The 21,185-nt window shown below is 48.1% G+C and overlaps 1 protein-coding gene across 1 annotated transcript in view; it reads left to right on the plus strand.

The window, feature by feature from the left end:
* LOC147117200 (tomoregulin-1-like) overlaps nt 1-21,185 on the plus strand; it is a 367,875-nt gene that overhangs the window by 269,492 nt on the left and 77,198 nt on the right. The window contains 1 exon segment of the mRNA XM_085987985.1: nt 2,200-2,256. Within this exon segment, the coding sequence (XP_085844111.1) occupies nt 2,200-2,256 (57 nt within the window).

The raw sequence follows: 21,185 nt of genomic DNA on the forward strand, positions 1-21,185 counted from the left end.
GAATTGTACCATTTCGTTTATATTGCCTCTCCTCATTCTTCCCACCAAAATGAATCATTTCACACTGCTCTGCGTTAAATTTCATCTACCATGTGTCTGCCTATTTCACCAGTCTGTCTATATCCTCCTGAAGTCTGTTGCTATCCTCCTCATTGTTTACTACATTTCCCGGTTTCGTGCCATCTGCAAACTTTGAAATTATGCCCTGTACACCCAAATCCGGGTCATTCATATAAAAAAGACTTGCATTTATATAGCGCCTTTCATGACCACCGGAGGCCCCAAAACACTTCACAGCCAATTACAGTACGTTTGAAGTGTAGTCACTGTTGTAATGTAGGAAATTGTAATGTGTATATATCAAAAGGCGCAGTGGTCCCAGCACTGACCCCTGGGGGACACCACTGCACACTTCCCTCCAGCCTGAAAACAACTGCTCACCACTACGCTCTGCTTTCTGTCCCTTAACCAATTACGTATTCATGCACCCACTGCTCCTTTAATCCCATGGGCTTCAATTTTTCTAACAAGTCTATTATGTGGTACTTTGTCAAACGCCTTTTGAAATTCCACATACATAACATCAGGAGGTTGAGGGGAGACTTAATTGAGTTGTATAAAATTATGAGGGGCCTAGATAGAATGGATAGGAACAACCTATTTCCCTTAGCAGAGAAATCAATAACTAGGGGGCATAGATTTAAAGTAATTGGTAGAAGGATTAGAGGGGAGTTGAGGAGAACATTTTTCACCCAGAGGGTGGTGGGGATCTGAAACTGACTGCCTGAAAGGGTGGTAGAGGCAGAAACCCTCATCACATTTAAAATGTACTTGGATATGCACTTGAAGTGCCGTAACCTACAAGGCTACGAACAAGAGCTGGAAAGTGGGATTAGGCTGGCTAGCTCTTTTTTGGCCGGCACAGACACGATGGGCCGAATGGCCTCCTTCTGTGCCATAAATTTCTATGTTTCTATCCATTACTTCATCAAAGAACTCAATCAAGTTAGTGAAACACAATTTGCTTAACAAATCTGTGCTGGCTTTCACTTATTAGCCCATACTTTTCCTAATACCAATTAATTTGACCTGGATTATTGTCTCTAAAAGTTTCCCCACCACTGATGTTAGGTTGACTGGTCTGTAATTGCCAGATTTATCTCTTCCCTCCCCCCATTTTTTTAACAGGGGTGTAACATTTGCAACCCTCTGGTCCTTTGGCACCGCTCCCATATCTAAGGAGGATTGAAAGATTGTGGCCAGAGCCTCTGCAATTTTCACCCTGACTTCCCTCAGCAACCTGGGATGCATCCCATCCGGACCTGGTGACTTTTCTACTTTGAGTGCTGCCAACCTTTTAAGTACCTCCTCTTTATTTTTATTCTATCCAATTTCTCTACTACCTCCTCCTATACTGTGACATTGGTAGCATCCTCTTTAGTGAAGACAGATGCAAAGTACTCATTTAGTACCTCAACCATGCCCTCTGCCTCCACAAGAAGATCTTCATTTTTGCTCCCTAATCAGTCTCACCCTTCCTTTGATGAACTTTTTGCTACTCATATGTTTATAAAAAGACTTTTGAGTTCCCTTTTATGTTACCTTCTAATCTATTCTCATACGCATGTCCACATAATATTGTAGTGTTATGTATGATGTAATGTGTTTGGCTGAAGTAAGACAAAAAAGGAACTCACAGCACCATGTGAAGAAGTATCTCCTGAGCATTACAACAGTGTTTCAGTTTTATGGTCATCTGCGTAAATGCAGATCAAAACGCAGAGTGTGTGTTGCTCTGATGGAGATAGTGACTGAAGACAAATTATTAAAATTGCTAAATAACTAGTTGAAAAAAATATACAACCATTTTCAAAGGCTGGTGAACGATGGATACTCTGGGGAATTGTGTAATGATTTTTTGTGACCATTATTTGTGCTGGAGTGTCTGCACAATAAAAAACACACTAATCCCACTTAAACTGAAAGCTATGTATCTAGTTTGTATTGGAAAATCAATCAGAGGTATCAAATGGTCAGTTTGGATCAATAGCTGGACATTGTCACTTAAAGTTAATACAGAAGTGAACAAAGACAGATAAAAGCATGTCCAAATATTTATTTCAGCCTTTACTGTCAGTGCCTTTCAAATGGGTTATAAATCAGCCTGCTAACAGTTTATGTATCAACGTTTTTTTTAAGATGACACTGGTTCTTTGGGGAAGGACAATGGATTTCAACTGGGAACAGAAGTTAAAGGTAAGTAGTAGGAAGCCTTTTTGTGATTGAAAAAATGCACTGCATGCTGATTTATTGATAGATTTTCTGGCCTCTGTGGCTGATGACAAAAAATAGGCCGGTGATCTCAAAAGTCTGGCTCAGGTCCACATAGTGCAGATCTGCACCACTTTTAAATCAGGCTAAAGTGATCTCATCGGAAATATTACAATGCATTTAAATTTAGCCGAACAGAGGTTTTCCTCCAATTAGGATGGGATTGCTTTGGGTGCTGCCTTCACCCACCTGGAGTAGCCAAAGGGAAGCTCCATATGTGATGGAACTTAAAGGCAGAGACCTTTTTACCAGTTTTGCAATACATTTTCAGTACCTTTTTATTAATTTTTGTTGGCATTTTAATGAAAAATGTGTTCCTCTCTATTTTTTGGTAAGTTTTTTGCACCTAACAATATACAGTAGTATTAATGTGGAACCTAAAATAGCAGCATTTTCTGTTAATTCAACATAAATCTGATATTATTCTGCCAACTCTTCAGCAGAACAAGAGGGGCTGAAAAAATAGGAGACATAATAAAGGAGCTCCGTCAACTCATAAGAACATAAGAACATAAGAAATAGGAGCAGGAGTAGGCCAATCGGCCCCTCGAGCCTGCTCCGCCATTGAATAAGATCATGGCTGATCTGATCCTATCCACCAATCTACTATCACAGAACCATCTCCTGAATCTAACAGAATTAGACACACGAAATAGGAGCAGGATCAGGCTACACGACCCCTGGGCCCGCTCCGCTACCCACAGGGCCATGACCGATCCGAACCTAGACTCATGTCCAAATTCCTGCACGCTCCCTATAACCCTTTATTCCCTTTACTTCTAGGAAACTGTCTATTTCTGTTTTAAATTTATGTAATGATGTAGCTTCTACAGCTTTTTGGGGCAGCATATTCCATGGACCTACCACCCTCTGAGTGAAGTAGTTCCTCCTCATCTCAGTTTTGAAAGAGCAGCCCCTTATTCTAAGACTATGCCCCCTAGTTCTAGTTTCACCCATCATCGGGAACATCCTCCCCGCATCCACCCGATCCAACCCCTTCACAATCTTATATGTTTCAATAAGATCGCCTCTCATTCTTCTGAACTCCAATGAGTAGAGTCCCAATCTACTCAACCTCTCCTCATATGTCCATCCCCTCATCCCCGGGATTAACCGAGTGAACCTTCTTTGTACTGACTCGAGAGCAAGTATGTCTTTTCTTAAGTATGGACACCAAAACTGTATGCAGTATTCCAGGTGCGGTCTCACCAATACCTTGTACAACTGAAGCATTACCTCCCTATTTTTATATTCTATCCCCCTAGCATTGAAAGCCAACATTCCATTGGCCTTCTTAATCACTTGCTGCACCTGCATACTAACCTTTTGAGTTTCGTGCACCAGGACCCCCAGATCCCTTTGTACTTCAGTACTTTCCAGTTTCTTGCCATTAAGATAATAACTTGCTATACGATTTTTCCTGCCAAAGTGCATAACCTCACACTTTCCAGTATTGTATTCCATCTGCCAAATCTCTGCCCACTTCCTCACTCACTACTTTCCCTCCCATCTTAGTATCATCTGCAAACTTTGATATGTTACACTCGGTCCCCTCCTCCAAATCGTTAATGTAGATTGTAAAGAGTTGGGGACCCAGCACTGACCCCTGTGGAACACCACTAGTTACTGATTGCCAGTCCGAGAATGAACCATTTATCCCAACTCTCTGCCTTCTGTTAGATAGCCAATCCTCTATCCATGCCAGAATATTATCCCCAATCCCGTGATTTTTTATCTTAAGCAATAATCTTTTGTGTGGCACCTTGTCAAATGCCTTTTGGAAGTCTAAATACACTACGTCCACTGGTTCCCCTTTATCCACCCTATATGTTACTTCCTCAAAGAACTCCAGCAAATTTGTCAAACATGACTTCCCCTTCATAAAACCATGCTGACTTTGTTCTATTAAATTATGATTATCCAAATGTCCTGTTACTGTCTCCTTAATAATGGACTCCAATATATAACCTACCACAGATGTTAGGCTAACCGGTCTATAGTTTCCAGCCTTCTGTCTACTGCCCTTTTTAAATAAGGGCGTTACATTAGCAGTTTTCCAGTCTGCCGGGACCATTGCTGAGTCCAGGGAGTTCTGGAAAATTATTACCAATGCATCCACAATCCCTACCGCCACTTCCCTCAAGACCCTAGGATGTAAGCCATCAGGTCCAGGTGATTTATCCGCCTTGAGTCCCATTATTTTACCGAGTACCACTTCCTTAGTGATTTTGATCGTGTTTAGCTCCTCCCCCGCTATAGCCCCCTGTTTGTCCAGTGTTGGGATAATCTTAGTGTCTTCTACTGTAAAGACTGATACAAAATATTCATTCAGTGTTCTTGCCATCTCCATATTTCCCACCATTAATTTCCCGGTCTCATCCTCTAAGGGACCAACATTTACTTTAGCCACCCTTTTTCTTTTTATATAACTATAAAAACTCTTACTATCTGTTTTTATATTTTTTGCTAATTTACTTTCATAATCTCTCTTCCCTTTCTTAATCAATCTTTTTGTTATTTTTTGCTGTCTTTTAAAGTTTTCCCAATCCTCTATCCTCCCACTAGATTTGGCTACCTTATATGCCCTTGTTTTTAGTCGAATACTATCTTTAATTTCTTTACTTAGCCATGGATGGCTGTCTTTTCTTTTACACCCTTTTCTTCTCAGTGGAATATATATTTTTGGAAGTTGTAAAATAACTCCTTAAATGTACACCACTGATCATGTATCGTCTTACCCTTTAATCTATTTTCCCAATCCACTCTACTCAATTCCGCTCTCATACCTTCATAGTCTCCTTTATTCAAGCTTAGCACGCTTGTTTGAGATCCAACCTTCTCACCCTCTAATTGAATATGGAATTCAACCATGTTATGGTCACTCATTCTAAGGGGATCCTTTACTAGGACATTTTTAATTAATCCTGTCTCATTACACAGGACCAGATCTAAGGTTGCTTGCCCCCTGGTCGGTTCAGTTACATACTGCTCAAGAAACCCATCCCTAATGCACTCAATGAACTCATCCTCAAGGCAGCCCTGCCCAATTTGATTTGTCCAATTAATATGATAGTTAAAATCCCCCATAATTATAGATGCTCCCTTATTACAAGCCTCAACTATTTCCTGATTGATACTCTGTCCAACAGAGTTGCAACTGTTCGGAGGCCTATAGACTACGCCCACTAGTGTTTTTTTCCCCTTATTATTCCTTACCTCCACCCAAACTGTTTCATTATCCTGATCTTTTGACCCAATATCATTTCTCTGTATTACAGTGATTCCTTCCTTTATTAACACAGCCACCCCACCTCCCCTTCCTTCCTGCCTGTCCTTCCTGATCGTTAAATAACCTGGTATGTTTAATTCCCAGGCATTGTCACCCTGCAGCCATGTTTCTGTAATGGCCACAAGATCATACCCATATGTAGTTATTTGTGCCATTAACTCGTCTATTTTGTTACGAATGCTACGTGCATTCAGATAGAGAACTTTCAAATATGTTTTGTGACACTTAGTTCCTGCTTTTGCCCTTTTTATTACTTTACCTTTTACCCCATACCTTCTGCCCCTTCCTGACATGCTCTGGTTTTTAATTTCCCCACTGCTACCTAAGCCTATGACCTTCTCTGTTGTCATTTTTATTATTTGCTCTCTAGGAACCTCCCCCCCACTAGTTAGTTTAAAGCCCTCTCTACAGCCCTAGTTATATGATCCACCAGGACTCTAGTCCCAGCACTGGCCAAGTGAAGCCCATCCCAACGGAACAGCTCCCTCCTGCCCCAGTACTGGTGCCAGTGTCCCAGGAAGCAAAACCCATTTATCCCACACCAGTCTTTGAGCCACGCATTTAACTCTCTAATTTTATTTGTCCTAGCCAAATTCGCTCGTGGCTCAGGTAATAATCCAGAGATTATTACCCTTGAGGTTCTGTTTTTTAATTTGATCCCTAGCTGCTCATACTCCTTTAACAGAACCGGCTTCCTAGTCCTATCTACGCCGTTTGTACCAACATGGACCACGACAACTGGATCCACCCCCTCCCACTGAAGTTTCTTTCCAGCCCAGAGGAGATGTCCTTAACCCTGGCACCGGGTAGGCAACACAGCCTTCGGGACTCTCGCTCTTGGCTGCAGAGAACTCTATGTATCCCCCTAATAATACTATCCCCTACCACTACAACATTTCTATTTACTCCCCCCTCTTGAATGGCCCCCCGTTCCACGGTGCTGTGGCCAGGTTGCTCATCCTCCCTGCAGTCCCTGCTCCTGTCCCCACAGGGAGTAGGAACCTCGAACCTGTTGGACAAGAGCAAGGGCTGCGGCTCCTCCAGCTCTACCTCCTGGATCCCCGTACCTGCCTCACTCGTAGTCACACCGTCCTGTCCCTGACCATGGGCTACATCTGAATTAATTAACTTCATAGGTGTGACCACCTCCTGATACACAGAGTCCAGGTACTTCTCCCCCTCCCTGATGTGTCGCAGTGTCTGAAGCTCAGACTCCAGCTCATCAACACGGAGCTGGAGTTCCTGTAGCAGCAGACACTTGTCACAGACTTAATCACCGTGAGCCTCAATGGGGTTCACCGGCTCCCACATCTCGCAACAGTAACACATCACCTGTTTCATTCTATGTAATTAATTAAATTTTTTATTGTTATTTATGGACACCCTCTGCCCGATTTTAGATGCTAGTATCCCCTTTAATTAATTGGATTTAAATTAAATCAATCCCTCTAGTTACACCAGTTAAATGGTTTGCCAACAGTGACTTTGCACCAGAAAGGCCTTGGTACACCACAGCAACCTTAAAAACTATAACCCACAGACTTAAAGTTTTAAAACGAGAGAAATACTCCCAACCAATCACCTACCTGTTTTGTGGTGATGTCACACCTTGAATACTTTTTACCTCTCTCCTTGCCTGAGATTGGAGATTGGTATGCCTACCTGAGCCTCTGGGGCCTCTTGTTGTCGCTCTGCCGCGCTGCTCCGCCTCCACCCGCTGCCGATGCCGCACTTAGGCCTACCTGAGCCTCTGGGGCCTCTTGTCGTCGCTCTGCCGTGCTGCTCCGCCTCCACCCGCTGCCGATGCCGCACTGAGGCCTACCTGAGCCTCTGGGGCCTCTTGTCGTCGCTCTGCCGTGCTGCTCCGCCTCCACCCGCTGCCGATGCTGCACTGAGGCCTACCTGAGCCTCTGGGGCCTCTTGTAGTCGCTCTGCCGCGCTGCTCCGCCTCCACCCGCTGCCGATGCCGCACTGAGGCCTACCTGAGCCTCTGGGGCCTCTTGTAGTCGCTCTGCCGCGCTATCAAACTATCAGAGGAGCTCAAAGAGGAACAAACCAGCTGAAGTGCAGGATTAGTTAACGTGTCAAGTTAAAATTAAAGAGGGGGTTGGTTTTGAAGCACCGTACCTTCAGTATGTTATGGTTACAGTGGTATAAGGTGATAGAATGCAATGCAGGAGACATCAGGAGGCACCATAGCCAGCCTGCTCACACTTGCCATTATGTCACCAACTGCATCTGCAGCCTCTGGCACACCTACCTGATAGTGACCATGAGGAATTGGTTGTGCTGCCTCTAGGTCAGCCCGAATTCAGATGAAGATCGCTGCCATCAGCTGCAAGGACATCATAGCACGGTACTGCCAGTTGCAATCAAGGTCACCTCCTCCCTCAATTTTTCTGCTTCTGCCTCTTTCCATCTAGTGACAGCCAATGTGCACACATGCATCAAACAGAACTGACTGTTGTATAGTCCAGCATGCCCAGCACTTCCATCTCTTTTCCCACTGAATAGTAATAACAGTATGACACAGCTGCTCATGTCACTGTACTGTTGCATTTCCCAAAATGGCAGTTCATTGATAACAACCATATAGACATCCTGCACTCCATTGTATGGGGGGAGTTTATCGGGGGGTTGGCGCGCGCGATCGGTGGCGGGTCGGGTGGGAAAATGTTTTTTTTTTGACCGGGTTGGGACCCTGCTGTCAACCTACCACCACGCGCCTTTACCAAATGTTGGGTCTGCCAGCGCTGAGCAGACCCGACACGCAGCGGCGGGGGAGGCAATTAAGTTAATTATGGCCTTGTTAACAGAGCATTAAGAACTATTTTCAGCTCACCTTCAGAGTTTACCAGGTCGCACACGGGGTCCGCGCTGCTCGGGGATCACATCAGGTAAGCAGGGTGGGAGTTGAATGGCCATGGAATCATCTCACTACTTGACAGCTGCAAATGTGCTATAAAAGCTCCCATCTCACAGCTGTTCACTTTCCAAGCTCAGAAGCTGTTGCTTACTGCATTTGGAAGACAGATTGAGCTTTATGCAGGTTGCAAGTGTTTGGAGCAAACTCTCTATCCAGTGTCACCTCATTGGAACAACCTCTCTCACCATTGACAGATTGCTTCTGTCATCTCAAGTTCACCTGCCATCTATTCCATCAGCATGGGTGCACTTTATACTGTCTCACCTTTGTCCTCAGAATACCACCACGATCAGCCCCAACACCAGCAGCACCAGGCACACCAGCAGCACCAACAACAGCACCAACCTTCTCCGTAATCAACTGATGCTGCACAGGACACAGGGCATCAGCACCCGACCACATTGCTGCCCGGGAGGCCAGGAATGGCCTCACCATGGCCAGATTTACTTCACTTGACACTGCCACATGATGCACCAGGTTGGTACCACCCCACAGCAACACCATAAAGCATCCCTACAATGGCCAGGCCATTCCTTTCACACTCATCACCATTGCGGGGGGTACCGTTATGTCTTTCCATTCACTGCAACTCACTAAGCCACTTCCAAAGGTGCACACACATCTGTCCAAGAATGCAAAGTGTTCAAAATAAAGGTTTCATGCTTGACCAATTAACAGAAACTTTACATGAACATTGCATAAAACACCCAAGTGCCTACCCTTGTGTGTTATTAGTTGGTATGATTGCACTAGGATGAGGGTGAGTGTGAGGGGTGGCTAGTGAGATGGGGAAGTGATAATGTAGATAGAGAGGGATGGGTGAAGGTGCAAGGTAAGTTGGTATGAGTAAGGATGTGCAGGAGTAGGGTGGGGAAGGCAGAGTGATGGGGATGTGATGAGTGGCACAGCAGGATGAGGTTGAGTGTGACTTTGTACTAACATTTTGTGATCTACTGAGATCATTGAAAGGTTTGTGCTACTGCAGCCTGGTCCTCCTGAAGACATCTCTGCTTGTGCCCTCCTGTGCAATGTGCAACCAGGCTGCGTTGGTCTCGTGGGGAGGTCTCTTCCACCCATTGGAAGGAAAGAGAACCTCCCTGCATGCTTTGACTCCATCCATAAGCATATGGAGGAAATCATGGGGCAGCCTGGGTGCAGCCCTGCACCTCTGTGCAGTGATTGTCAGTGTTTGCAGCACCTCAGTGTTGTAGAACACTGACGCACAAATGTCAAAATAAATTTGCGCATAGTCCCTTTAAGGAAACCAGCTGATGACGCGTCATCAAATGACATCATCAGACCTGCTTCCTTCAATTGGCTGGCAAATGCGCTGGACAAGCTTAACAAGCCCAATCAGGGGAAAATCATTTTGGATAGTGGGCTGGAGCCGGCAGCGAGGCCGGGACCCGCCACTGACGTCACCCACCGAAGTTGGTAAAATCCAGCCCTACGTGTCAGTAAGTGACCTTGTATGGAGGATGTGTTCCAATGCTTTGCGTGTGAGGATCTTTGAAGCTGTAAGTTGCAATTTGAAGTTTGCCCTGCTGAAGTATGGCCATGCATGATAAGCAGTGGAAGAGTTATAAGGTGGTGTGAGGACTAGTTATGGGCTAACAGTAAATGTGGAACAAGTTGACAAGTAACACTGCTTATCAAGACTTGTACGGTTGGTAGGATGCACGTACAGCTGTGTAGTAAATAGCATGAGTACTATCCAAACGTAGAACCATTACAATGGGACTCAGGAACGCATCCACACAATAAAACAAGTTGCAGTACTTGGATATTAAACGATTTACCCGTGCAAGTAAACCATCTTTTTAGCATGAACCTTCATTTATTTATACATGCACACGCACGCACACATACACACATATATACTGTATAAATATCTGCATTAAATTCCTGTCAAATTTTTCCATTCCAAATTCCTACTTCCATATTTATAATAGAAGCTGCCTGTGAAAACCGAGCATGCTGTAATGACATGATCCCACCAGTGGAGCTGCTGCATGGCCATCACTGGGAGGAGGGTGCAATTAGAGTGTAACAAGTTTACATAGGTACTTTCCATTATAAATGTGGGTGTAAGAAATATAAAAATAACGTGAAAATGTATGGAGTTAATTTTAACCCTCCTCTCCCCACCTCCCCCCCCCCCCTCCAAACCTGACAGAAATGGTGCGTGGACGAGATTAAAATCAATCGAGTCCACTCACCATTCCTGAGGCCGCACCATTCTCATCCGGCGGAATTTTATCTTCACCAACTTTGAAGTTGGGCAAGGCTCCCGCTGCAAGTAGGCAGGGGCCTAATTTAAATCACTTCATCCCCACACTACACACACACATTCCCACACACACATACTACACATGCACACACACACGCACACACATCCCACACACACACACACTATACACACACACACACACTACACACACACACTACACACACACCTACACACACACACTACACACACTACACACACACACACACACTACACACACACATCCCACACACACACACATCCCCACACATCCCCACTCACACACACACACACACATCACACACACACACTACACACACACACACACACATCACACACACACACAAACTACACACACACACACACACATCACACACAAACTACACACACACACATCACACACACACACGCACACTACACACACACACAGTACATACACACACACTATACACACACACACACACACACGCATGAAGACCTGCAGCAGCACCCCCTTACTCATACACATAAATATACAAACTAAAACTTCAGAGACTAGGTGGTGCTTTTACACTAAAAAGATTGAAATTTCACATTGTTTAATTTATTTATTTAAATTGTTTTTATAATGTCCAATTAATTATTAATTGTATCACAATGACTGGAGATCAAAGAAAGAAAAAAGAATGTACATTTAAATGGTGCCGTTCACATCCTCAACACATCCCAAAGCTCTTCACAGACAATGAATTACTTTTGAAATGTAGTCACTGTTGTTATGTAGTTAAATCCAGCTGCCAACTTGCACACAGCAAGATCCCACTAATAGCAATGACAGAAATGATCAGATAACCTGTTTTTGGTGGCATTGGTTGAGGGATGAATATTGGCCAGGAGAACTCCCCTCATCAGAAAGTGCCAAGGGATCCCTTACGTCCACCTGAACAAACAGACAGGACCTCGGTTTAACAGTTTATCTAAAGAAAAGTACCTCCAACAATACAGCACTCTGTCAGGACAGCAGCAAAGTGTTGTGTACTCAAGTTCTGGAGTGGGGCCTGAACCCAGGAGCCTCTGACTCAGAGGTGAGAGTGCTACCACCGAGCCAAGCTTAGAAACAAGGAGGTGTTCTGTGCTTTGTGCCGTGTGTTATGAAAATGTGTTCAACCCCCATTTAAAAAGACGATAAAGGATGTTTTTCAATTAAAGCAGGTACCCTCAGGGTACAAATTATATTCCACCATGACTACAAAGATAGCCTGTAGGTAGCCAATGCTGAAGATATTCTTTAACCAGCATCAGGAAGAATTCAATAGCAGTCTGGATGAGGAGCTCACTCTCTGTTCCCCATTTCTCTGTCCTCCCAATTGCTATCTCTGTCCCCAGTCTCTCCTAATCTAATTGTTTGCCCCCAATCTCTCTCTGTGTCCCCCAATCTCTCTTCCCCTGTCCTGCAATCTCTCTCTGTGTCCCCCAATCTCTCTTTCCCTGTCCTACAATCGCTCTCTCTGTCCCCCAGTCTCTCTCTCCTCCTAATCTCATTGTTTGCCCCCAATCTCTCTCTGTGTCCCCCAATCTCTCTTTCCCTGTCCTGCAATCTCTCTTTCCCTGTCCTGCAATCTCTCTTTCCCTGTCCTGCAATCTCTCTCTCTGTCACCCAGTCTCTCTCTCTGTCCCCCAATCTCTCTTTCCCTGTCCTGCAATCTCTCTTTCCCTGTCCTGCAATCTCTCTCTCTGTCACCCAGTCTCTCTCTCTGTCCCCCAATCTCTCTTTCCCTGTCCTGCAATCTCTCTCTCTGTCCCCCAATCTCTCTTTCCCTGTCCTGCAATCTCTCTCTCTGTCACCCAGTCTCTCTCTCTGTCCCCCAATCTCTCTTTCCCTGTCCTGCAATCTCTCTTTCCCTGTCCTACAATCTCTCTCTCTGTCACCCAGTCTCTCCCTCTGTCCCCCAATCTCTCTTTCCCTGTCCTACAATCTCTCTCTCTGTCACCCAGTCTCTCTCTCTGTCCCCCAATCTCTCTTTCCCTGTCCTGCAATCTCTCTTTCCCTGTCCTGCAATCTCTCTCTCTGTCCCCCAATCTCTCTTTCCCTGTCCTACAATCGCTCTCTCTGTCCCCCAGTCTCTCTCACTGTTCCCAATTTCTTTGTCCCCAATCACTCATTCTGACCCCATCTCCTGTCTTTGACCCCCAATCTTACTCTCCCCTCCAGGAACAGGGAACAGGGCCTCATTTTCTATTTTTTTTAAAAACAGAATTGGAGCACAGCCTGGTAGAGCAACATGCAAAGCTGCATTTATATTTATTTTTTATCCAGCTGGAAGCCCTGAGGCTGAAGAGCATTAAAAACAATTCTATAGCCCGGAGCAGGGCCATGGTCAGAGTCTGGGGTGCAATTCCTTTATTCACAGCTGAGAATGGGGGTCACAGTCTCAGGCCTAAGAACAGGGAATAGCAGGATGCCTTTTAATAGCCAGGAGCAGGACTGTACTCTGAGGCTGAAGAGAAGGGAACAGCAGGTGGCACTTTTATTTTAATATTGCCAGGAGTCCAGCCACAGGAAAGGGGTTTGGAATAAAAAAAAAGACAGTGGGGAACAAACAAAGGCAGTCAGTTGAATTGTGAGTGAGGGAGGCAATGGGCTATTCATCTATCTATATCTTATATCTTATATCTATATCTATCTATCTACTATCTATCTATATATATATAAACGAGTCGATCTGTCTGTCTGTCTGTCCTTCTGTCCTCGGGTGTGCGTCTGTCCGGCTATGCGCTCGAAAGTTATAGAGCATACCTACGCGCGCGTTACCTCCGAAGAAAGCTTACGCTTCCAGGACAGTCGTAAGCATATTTACTTTTCGGTCGGACCAAAATTGTTCGCGCCTTATGCAAAAAACCTTCAAAATTAAACTCATTATCTGCTACTTAGCATTGATTGACTGACGTCAAGGTTCGACCAATCCTGTGCCGTCACCATTGACCAATCCTACAGTACAGTCCCCTGATGGTTGGCCAATCGGTGTGTGTGTGTGTGGGCGGGGACTAATCGTTTTCATCTCAGGGATCTGGCAGCCATTGTTTCACTGCCATTACTTCAGCTTCCAGCTCAAACTACTTTGATCATCCAGCTTTGAAAAAGTTAGTATCTCTTTTAAAAATAACATAAGATTTACCAAAAACGTTTTATAAGTACTTTCACTTTCATCTTTCAAGGTATTAAAAGGTAGAAATGTTGCCCGGCAGCAGATTCACAAAGGGACACAGACAGGGCCCAAAAGCCTGGGACTCGATTTAAAATGTTGCCCGGCACCAGATTCACAGAGGGACACAGAGAGGCCCCAAAGCCTGGCACTCAATTTAAAATGTTGCCCGGCAGCAGATTGAGACAGGGACACAGAGACAGGGCCCAAAAGCCTGGGACTCGATTAAAAATGTTGCCCGGCACCAGATTCACAGAGGGACACAGAGAGGCCCCGAAGCCTCGCACTCGATTTAAACCACCCGGCCCAAAACAGCCCTGGCAAAGCCGGGCTCCCCCAGCTCATATATATCTATATATATAAAGCGGTACTTCTGTCATTCTGTCTGTCATTCTGTCTGTCATTCTGTCTGTCATTCTGTCTGTCATCACCTGTGCGTCTGTCGGGCTATGCGCTCGAAAGTTACAGGGCGTACCTACGCGCGCGTTAACTCCAAAGAAAGCTTACGCTTCCAGTACGGTTTTAAGCGTATTTACTTTTCGGTCGGACGCAAATTGTTCGCGCCTTGTGCAAAAAACCTTCAAAATTAAACTCATTATCTGCTAGCATTGATTGACTGACATCAAGGTTCCACCAATCCTGTTCCGTCACGATTGACCAATCCTACAGTACGGTCCCCTGATGGTTGGCCAATCGGTGTGTGTGTGGGCAGGACTATTTGTTTTCATCTCGGGGATGTGCCAGCCATTGTTTCACTACCAGCTCTGACTTCAGCTTCCAGCTCAAATGACTTCAGCTTCCAGCTAAAACTACTTTGAAAGTTAGTATCTCTTTTAAAAATAACATAAGATTTACCAAAAACGTTTTATAAGTACTTTCACTTTCATTTTTCAAGCTTTTAAAAGGTAGACAGACAGGGACACAGACAGGGCCCTAAAGCCTGCCACTCGATTTAAAATGTTGCCCAGCACCAGATTCACAAAGGGACACAGACAGGGCCCCAAAGCCTGGCACTCGATTTAAACCGCCTGCCCCAAAACAGCCCTGGCAACGCCGGGCTCTCCAGCTAGTATATATATAAACGGATCGATTTGTCTGTCTGTCTGTCCTCCGGTGTGCGTCTGTCCGGCTATGCACTCGAAAGTTATAGAGCGTACCTATGCGTACGTTACGTCAAAAGAAAGCTTACCGTTCCAAAACGGTCGTAAGCATATTTACGTTTCGGCTGGACAAAAATTGCGCCCGCGGTATCCAAAAAACGTTCAAAATTCCACTCATTAGCATCCCATTATCTGCTCATTAGCGATAGAGTGTCCTCGAGGCCGACCAATCGTACGCCGGGTTCCTGGTGCGTGCGGGCGGGCCCTCCTACAGTCGAGTGACGGGACGATTGACCAATCCTACGCTTTGGTGACCTGACGGTCGACCTGGCGGCGTGTGTGGGCAGGCCTTATCGTTCGGAACCGAGGTGAGTAGCCGCCATCCTGCTTCCATTCTTTTTCCCGCTTTCTGCGTCTTTCTTTTCAAATATACATTTCCAGCAAAAAAAAATTGCTTTTATTAAATTGTTTAAAAAAAAACTTCATTCATTTGTAAATATTTTCTCTAACCTGAAGATTCTTTTTCCTACCTTTCACCGTTTTTGTAAGGCCTCAGAACCTAGGCCTCAAAGCCTGGGCCTCTCCTGCCCAGCCATGCCTGAGCTAGGTAATTGTCCCACGGCTTCTGCTAAGCTCCCCCCCCACCCCCCCAGTGTCACGTTACCCGGGGCAACGGCGTCAGCCACGAGGGTCACGGGACATACACAGGGTGCGCGCGCAGCAGGAGCAGCTGAGACGCGGCGTCTCTCTCTGTTCCCCGCTAGGCTCAGGCGGGGGGCGGGGCTCTCGGGAGTGCGGATCTCGGGCAGGGCTTGGAGAGCGGGAAGGGTTACCCCGGCAACCGGGCCCGCCGGCCGTCTCTCACAGCTGCAATCGGCGGTCTTGAAGCCAGCTCGGGAGGGCGGGGCTCCGGAGAGCGGGAGGCCGGTGCTCCGGAGGGCGGGGGGCGGGGCTCGGGAGATCGGGGGGCGGGGCTCGCGACATCGGGGGGTGGGACATCGGGAGATCGGGGGGCGGGAGATCGGGGGGCGGGACATTGGGAGATCGGGGGGCGGGACATCGGGGGGCGGGAGATCGGGGGGCGGGACATCGGGAGATCGGGGGACAGGAGATCGGGAGATCGGGGGGCGGGACATCGGGAGATCGGGCGGCGGGACATTGGGAGATCGGGGGGCGGGAGATCGGGGACGGGACATCAGGAGATCGGGGGGCGGGAGATCGGGAGATCAGGGGGCGGGAGATCGGGGGGCGGGAGATCGGGGGTGTGGGACATCGGGAGATCGGGGGGTGGGACATCGGGGGTGGGACATCGGGGGGCGGGACATTGGGGGCGGGACATCGGGAGATCGGGGGGCGGAAGATCGGGGGGTGGGACATCGGGAGATCGGGGGCGGGGCTCGGGGACTCCCCCTCCCTTCTCCCCCCCTTCCCCCCTTCTTCCCCCCCTCCCCCTTCCCTCCCTTCCCCATTCCCCCTCCCCCCCCTCTTTTCCCCCCTCCTCCCCTCCCTTCCCCCCTCCCCTTTCCCCCCCCATCCCCAGTCGCGCTCTCTCTTCCCCGTCGCTCTCTTACCCGTCGCTCTCTCTCTTCCCCCCCAGTCGCTCTCTCTCTTCCCCCCCAGTCGCTCTCTCTCTTCCCCCCCAGTCGCTCTCTCTCTTCCCCCCCAGTCGCTCTCTCTCTCCCCCCCCCAGTCGCTCTCTCTCTTCCCCCCCCCAGTCGGTCTCTCTCTTCCCCCCAGTCGCTCTCTCTCTTCCCCGCAGTCGCTCTCTCTCTTCCCCGCAGTCGCTCTCTCTCTTCCCCCCAGTCGCTCTCTCTCTTCCCCCCCAGTCGCTCTCTCTCTTCCCCCCCAATCGCTCTCTCTCTTCCCCCCCAGTCGCTCTCTCTCTTCCCCGCAGTTGCTCTCTCTCTTCCCCGCAGTCGCTCCCTCTCTTCCCCCCAGTCACTTTCTCCCTTCCCCCCAGTCGCTTTCTCCCTTCCCCCCAGTCGCTCTCTCTCTTCCCCCCAGTCGCTCTCACTCTCTCTTCCAACAACAACATGCCCTCAAAAGACCCTCGGCACCGCCGGGCACTCCAGCTAGTATCTATATATATAAAAGGATAGTCAGTCTGTCTGTCTGTCCAGGCATCACTCAAAGGTTATAGAGCGTACCTACACATATGTTATATCAAAAGAAAGCTTATGATTAGGGGAGTCTACTAGGCATCTTTACTTTTTGGTCAGACAAAAATTGTTCGGACAGTAGACAAAAAACAGAAAAAAACAAAGAAATCCGCTCATTAGCGGTTGACCAATCCTACCGCTCATTAGCATTCAGCGACGTGATGGTTGACCAATCCTACAGTTTAGTGACCTGATGGTTGACCAATCGGTGCATCATGGGGGGCGTTTCATGGCGTTTGTGGACGGGGCCTAATCCTTCAAACTGCCGTTACTGAGGTGAATGGCGGCCATTACAGACCGGCCGGGCCTGAAGCTTAAAAAATTTCTCTCTCTCTCTCTCTCCTTCCACCCCCCCCTCTCTCTCTCTCCTCTTCCCTCTCTTCTTCCCTCTCTCTCTCCTTCCCTCTCTCTCTCTCTCTCTCCTTCCCCCTCTCTCTCTTGCCGTGAGTGCGGGACCGGGAAAACCGGGGCTTTCACACGAGCCGTCCCCGACCGATATCGGACACGGGAGTCCAGAGCGAAAGGCGTTCCACTGCCGCCCGGCCAACCGGGTCCAAAGGCCCACCGCGTTAACCATTAGGAACCCCGGGCTCGCTTCGGAGCGATGGGCACCCGGACTCCTGGTGTCGGATATGCTCCGTTCTGGTACGGTGGTGAGTCGGAGGGAGAGGAGAGGGAGAGAGAGGGAGAGGGGAGGGAGGGAGAGAGAGGGAGGGGGAGAGAGCGGGGAGGGAGGGGAAGAGAGAGAGGTGCAGGGAGAGAGGGGGCAAGGAGAGAGAGGGGCGGGGAGAGAGAGAGGGGAGAGACAGGTGCAGGGAGAGAGAAGGGGCGGGAGAGAGAGGGGGAGGGAGAGGGTGAGGGAACTTCCCGCTGACCTCACAAAATGGCAGCCGCCCTTCTTCCCCCCACTCTCTCTCCCCCCCCCCAGTCTCTCTCTCTCTCCCCCCCAATCGCTCTCTCCCCCCAGTCTCTCTCTCCCCCCCCGTCTCTCTCTTCTCCCCCCAGTCTCTCTCTCGATCCCCGGGCCTCTCTCCCCCCCCCAGTCTCTCTCTCTCTCTTTCCCTCTCTCTCTCTCTCCTTCCCACACAGACAGACAAACTCATTTATATATATAAAAATTATTTCTACTTTTTTCATAACAACATGCCCTCAAAAAACCCTCGGTAACGCCGGGCACTCCAGCTAGTATATAATAAATGAGTTTGTCTGTCTGTGTGTATGTGTGCGGTAAACTCAAACGTTATAGAGCGTACCTACACATATGTTATATCAAAAGAAAGCTTATGATTAGGGGAGTGTCATAGGCATGTTTATGTTTTGGTCAGACTAAAATTGTTCGGACAGTGTACAAAAAACGAACAAAATCCGCTCATTTCACCGAGCAACAGCTTTAGCTACAGAGGTTTGCAGCCACACCCGATTGTTTAGAAGCTGTTGCTAAGCAACAGTGATTGTTGTCAGATAACTCTAGAGTGTATGGCAGTTTTGAGGGTACGGCAGCAGCTCGGTCCCGTGGGTGCCGGATAGCACAAAGTTTCCTGTATATAGATTTGTACTTTTTTCTTAACAACATGGGCTCAAAGAAACGTTGCAGACTTGGATACAGCATTTCTGATGCACGCCGAGATAAGGCTCGGAGAGCTGCTGAAACTGATGAGCAGAGACAGGCTCGCCTTCAGGCTAATCAGGACAGAAATGCTGCTGCTAGATCAGCTGAGACTCAACAATCTGAGGGACGTAAAGCTGCCAACACAGCCAGAATGGCAACTGCCAGAGCCTCAGAGACTCCTGACCAGACTCAGGCACGGCAAGCTGTTGACCAGGCGAGACATACCCAAGCCAGAGCCTCAGAGACTCCTGACCAGACTCAGGCACGTCGTCAGGCCGACACTATACGCATGGCCATTGCCAGAGTTGACATTTGGAATCATTGGCACAGAGCAGCCTTCTCCTATGAACCCACCATCAATTATGAAGCAGACCCCACAGTCATCATTGGCAGGATGACCATCATTTGCCCTCACTGTGGCGCTCTGAAGTGGGAAAGGGAAATTGATGGGATATGCTGCAATGGAGGAAAGGTGAAACTTCCACCACTACCAGCTCCACCTGAACCCCTACATTCACTTGACGAGTGGATGGACCAATCGACGGGCCGCATTAGCGTTGAGTGACGTGATGGTTGACCAATCCTACGGGGGAACCGCGGTATGATGCGTTACGGGGGCGTTTCATGGCGTGTGTGGGCGGGAAGGAGAGAGAGAGAGAAAAAGAGGGAGAGAGAGAGAGGGGGAAGGAGAGAGAGAGGGGGAAGGAGAGGGAGAGAGAGAGAGAGGGGGAAGGAGAGAGAGAGAGAGGGAAGGAGAGAGAGAGAGAGAGCGAGGGAAGGAGAGAGAGAGAGGGAGAGAGGGAAGGAGAGAGTGAGGGAAGGAGATAGAGAAGAGAGGAAGACACCCCGGGGAAGTGGTTGTACTCAGAGCCCGGCCGCGGTGACCCGGAGCCCCCGTGCGCGGCCTAGCGCCTCAGGCCTGACTCACCTCAGCTCAACTACCGCTCCGGCCCGTCGCCGCCGCTCCCCCGCTCGCTGTCTCTTGGGAGCTGAGCTGAGGTGAGTCGGGCCGGGCCTGAGGCGCTAGGCCACGCACGGGGGCTCCGGGTCACCGCGGCCGGGCTCTGAGTCCAACCCCTTCCCCGGGGTGTCTTCCTCTCTTCTCTATCTCCTTCCCTCACTCTCTCCTTCCCCCTCTCTCTCTCTCTCTCTCTCTCTCCTTCCCCCTCTCTCTCCTTCCCCCTCTCTCTCTCTCCTTTCCCCTCCCTCTCTCTCTCTCCTTCCCTCTCTCTCTCTCTCCTTCCCCTCTCTCTCTCTATCCTTCCCCCCCTCTCTCTCTCCTTCCCCCTCTCTCTCCTTCCCCCTCTCTCTCCTAAGAACATAAGAACATAAGAAATAGGAGCAGGAGTAGGCCATACGGCCCCTCGGGCCTGCTCCGCCATTCAATAGGATCATGGCTGATCTGAATCTAGACTCACGTCCACTTCCCTGCCGTCTCCCCGTAACCCCTAATTCCCTTATCTGCTAGGAAACTGTCTATCTCCATTTTAAATTTATTTAATGTTGCAGCTTCCACAGCTCTCTGGGGTAGCAAATTCCATAGATTTACTACCCTCTGAGTGAAGAAGTTTCTCCTCATCTCAGTTTTGAAAGGGCAGCCCCTTATTCTAAGACTATGCCCCCTAGTTCTAGTCTCACCCATCAGTGGAAACATCCTTACCGCATCCACCCGATCAAGCATCCTCACAATCTTATACGTTTCGATAAGATCGCCTCTCATTCTTCTGAACTCCAATGAGTAGAGTCCCAACCTACTCAACCTTTCCTCATACGTCAACCCCCTCATCTCTGGAATCAACCGAGTGAACCTTCTCTGAACCGCCTCGAGAGCAAGTATATCTTTTCTTAAATATGGAAACCAAAACTGCACGCAGTATTCCAGGTGTGGCCTCACCAATACCCTGTATAACTGCAGCAAGACTTCCCTGTTTTTATACTCCATCCCCCTTGCAATAAAAGCCAAGATTCTATTGGCCTTCCTGATCACCTGCTGCACCTGCATACTAACTTTTTGTGTTTCATGCACCAGGACCCACAGATCCCTTTGTACTGTAGCACAAAGTTTCTCTCCATTTAGATAATAACTTGCTCTTTGATTTTTTCTGCCAAAGTGCATAACCTCACACTTTCCAACATTATATTGCATCTGCCAAATCTCTGCCCACTCACTTAGCCTGTCTATGTCCTTTTGCAGGTTTTTTATGTCCTCCTCACTCACTGCTTTCCCTCCCATCTTTGTATCGTCGGCAAACTTGGATATGTTGCACTCGGTCCCTTCCTCCAAATCGTTAATATAGATTGTAAAGAGTTGGGGTCCCAGCAC

Source organism: Somniosus microcephalus, chromosome 5 (genome assembly GCF_052327205.1).
Source record: "Somniosus microcephalus isolate GS21.2 chromosome 5, FLI_Smic_1.0, whole genome shotgun sequence".
Taxonomy (NCBI): domain Eukaryota; kingdom Metazoa; phylum Chordata; class Chondrichthyes; order Squaliformes; family Somniosidae; genus Somniosus; species Somniosus microcephalus.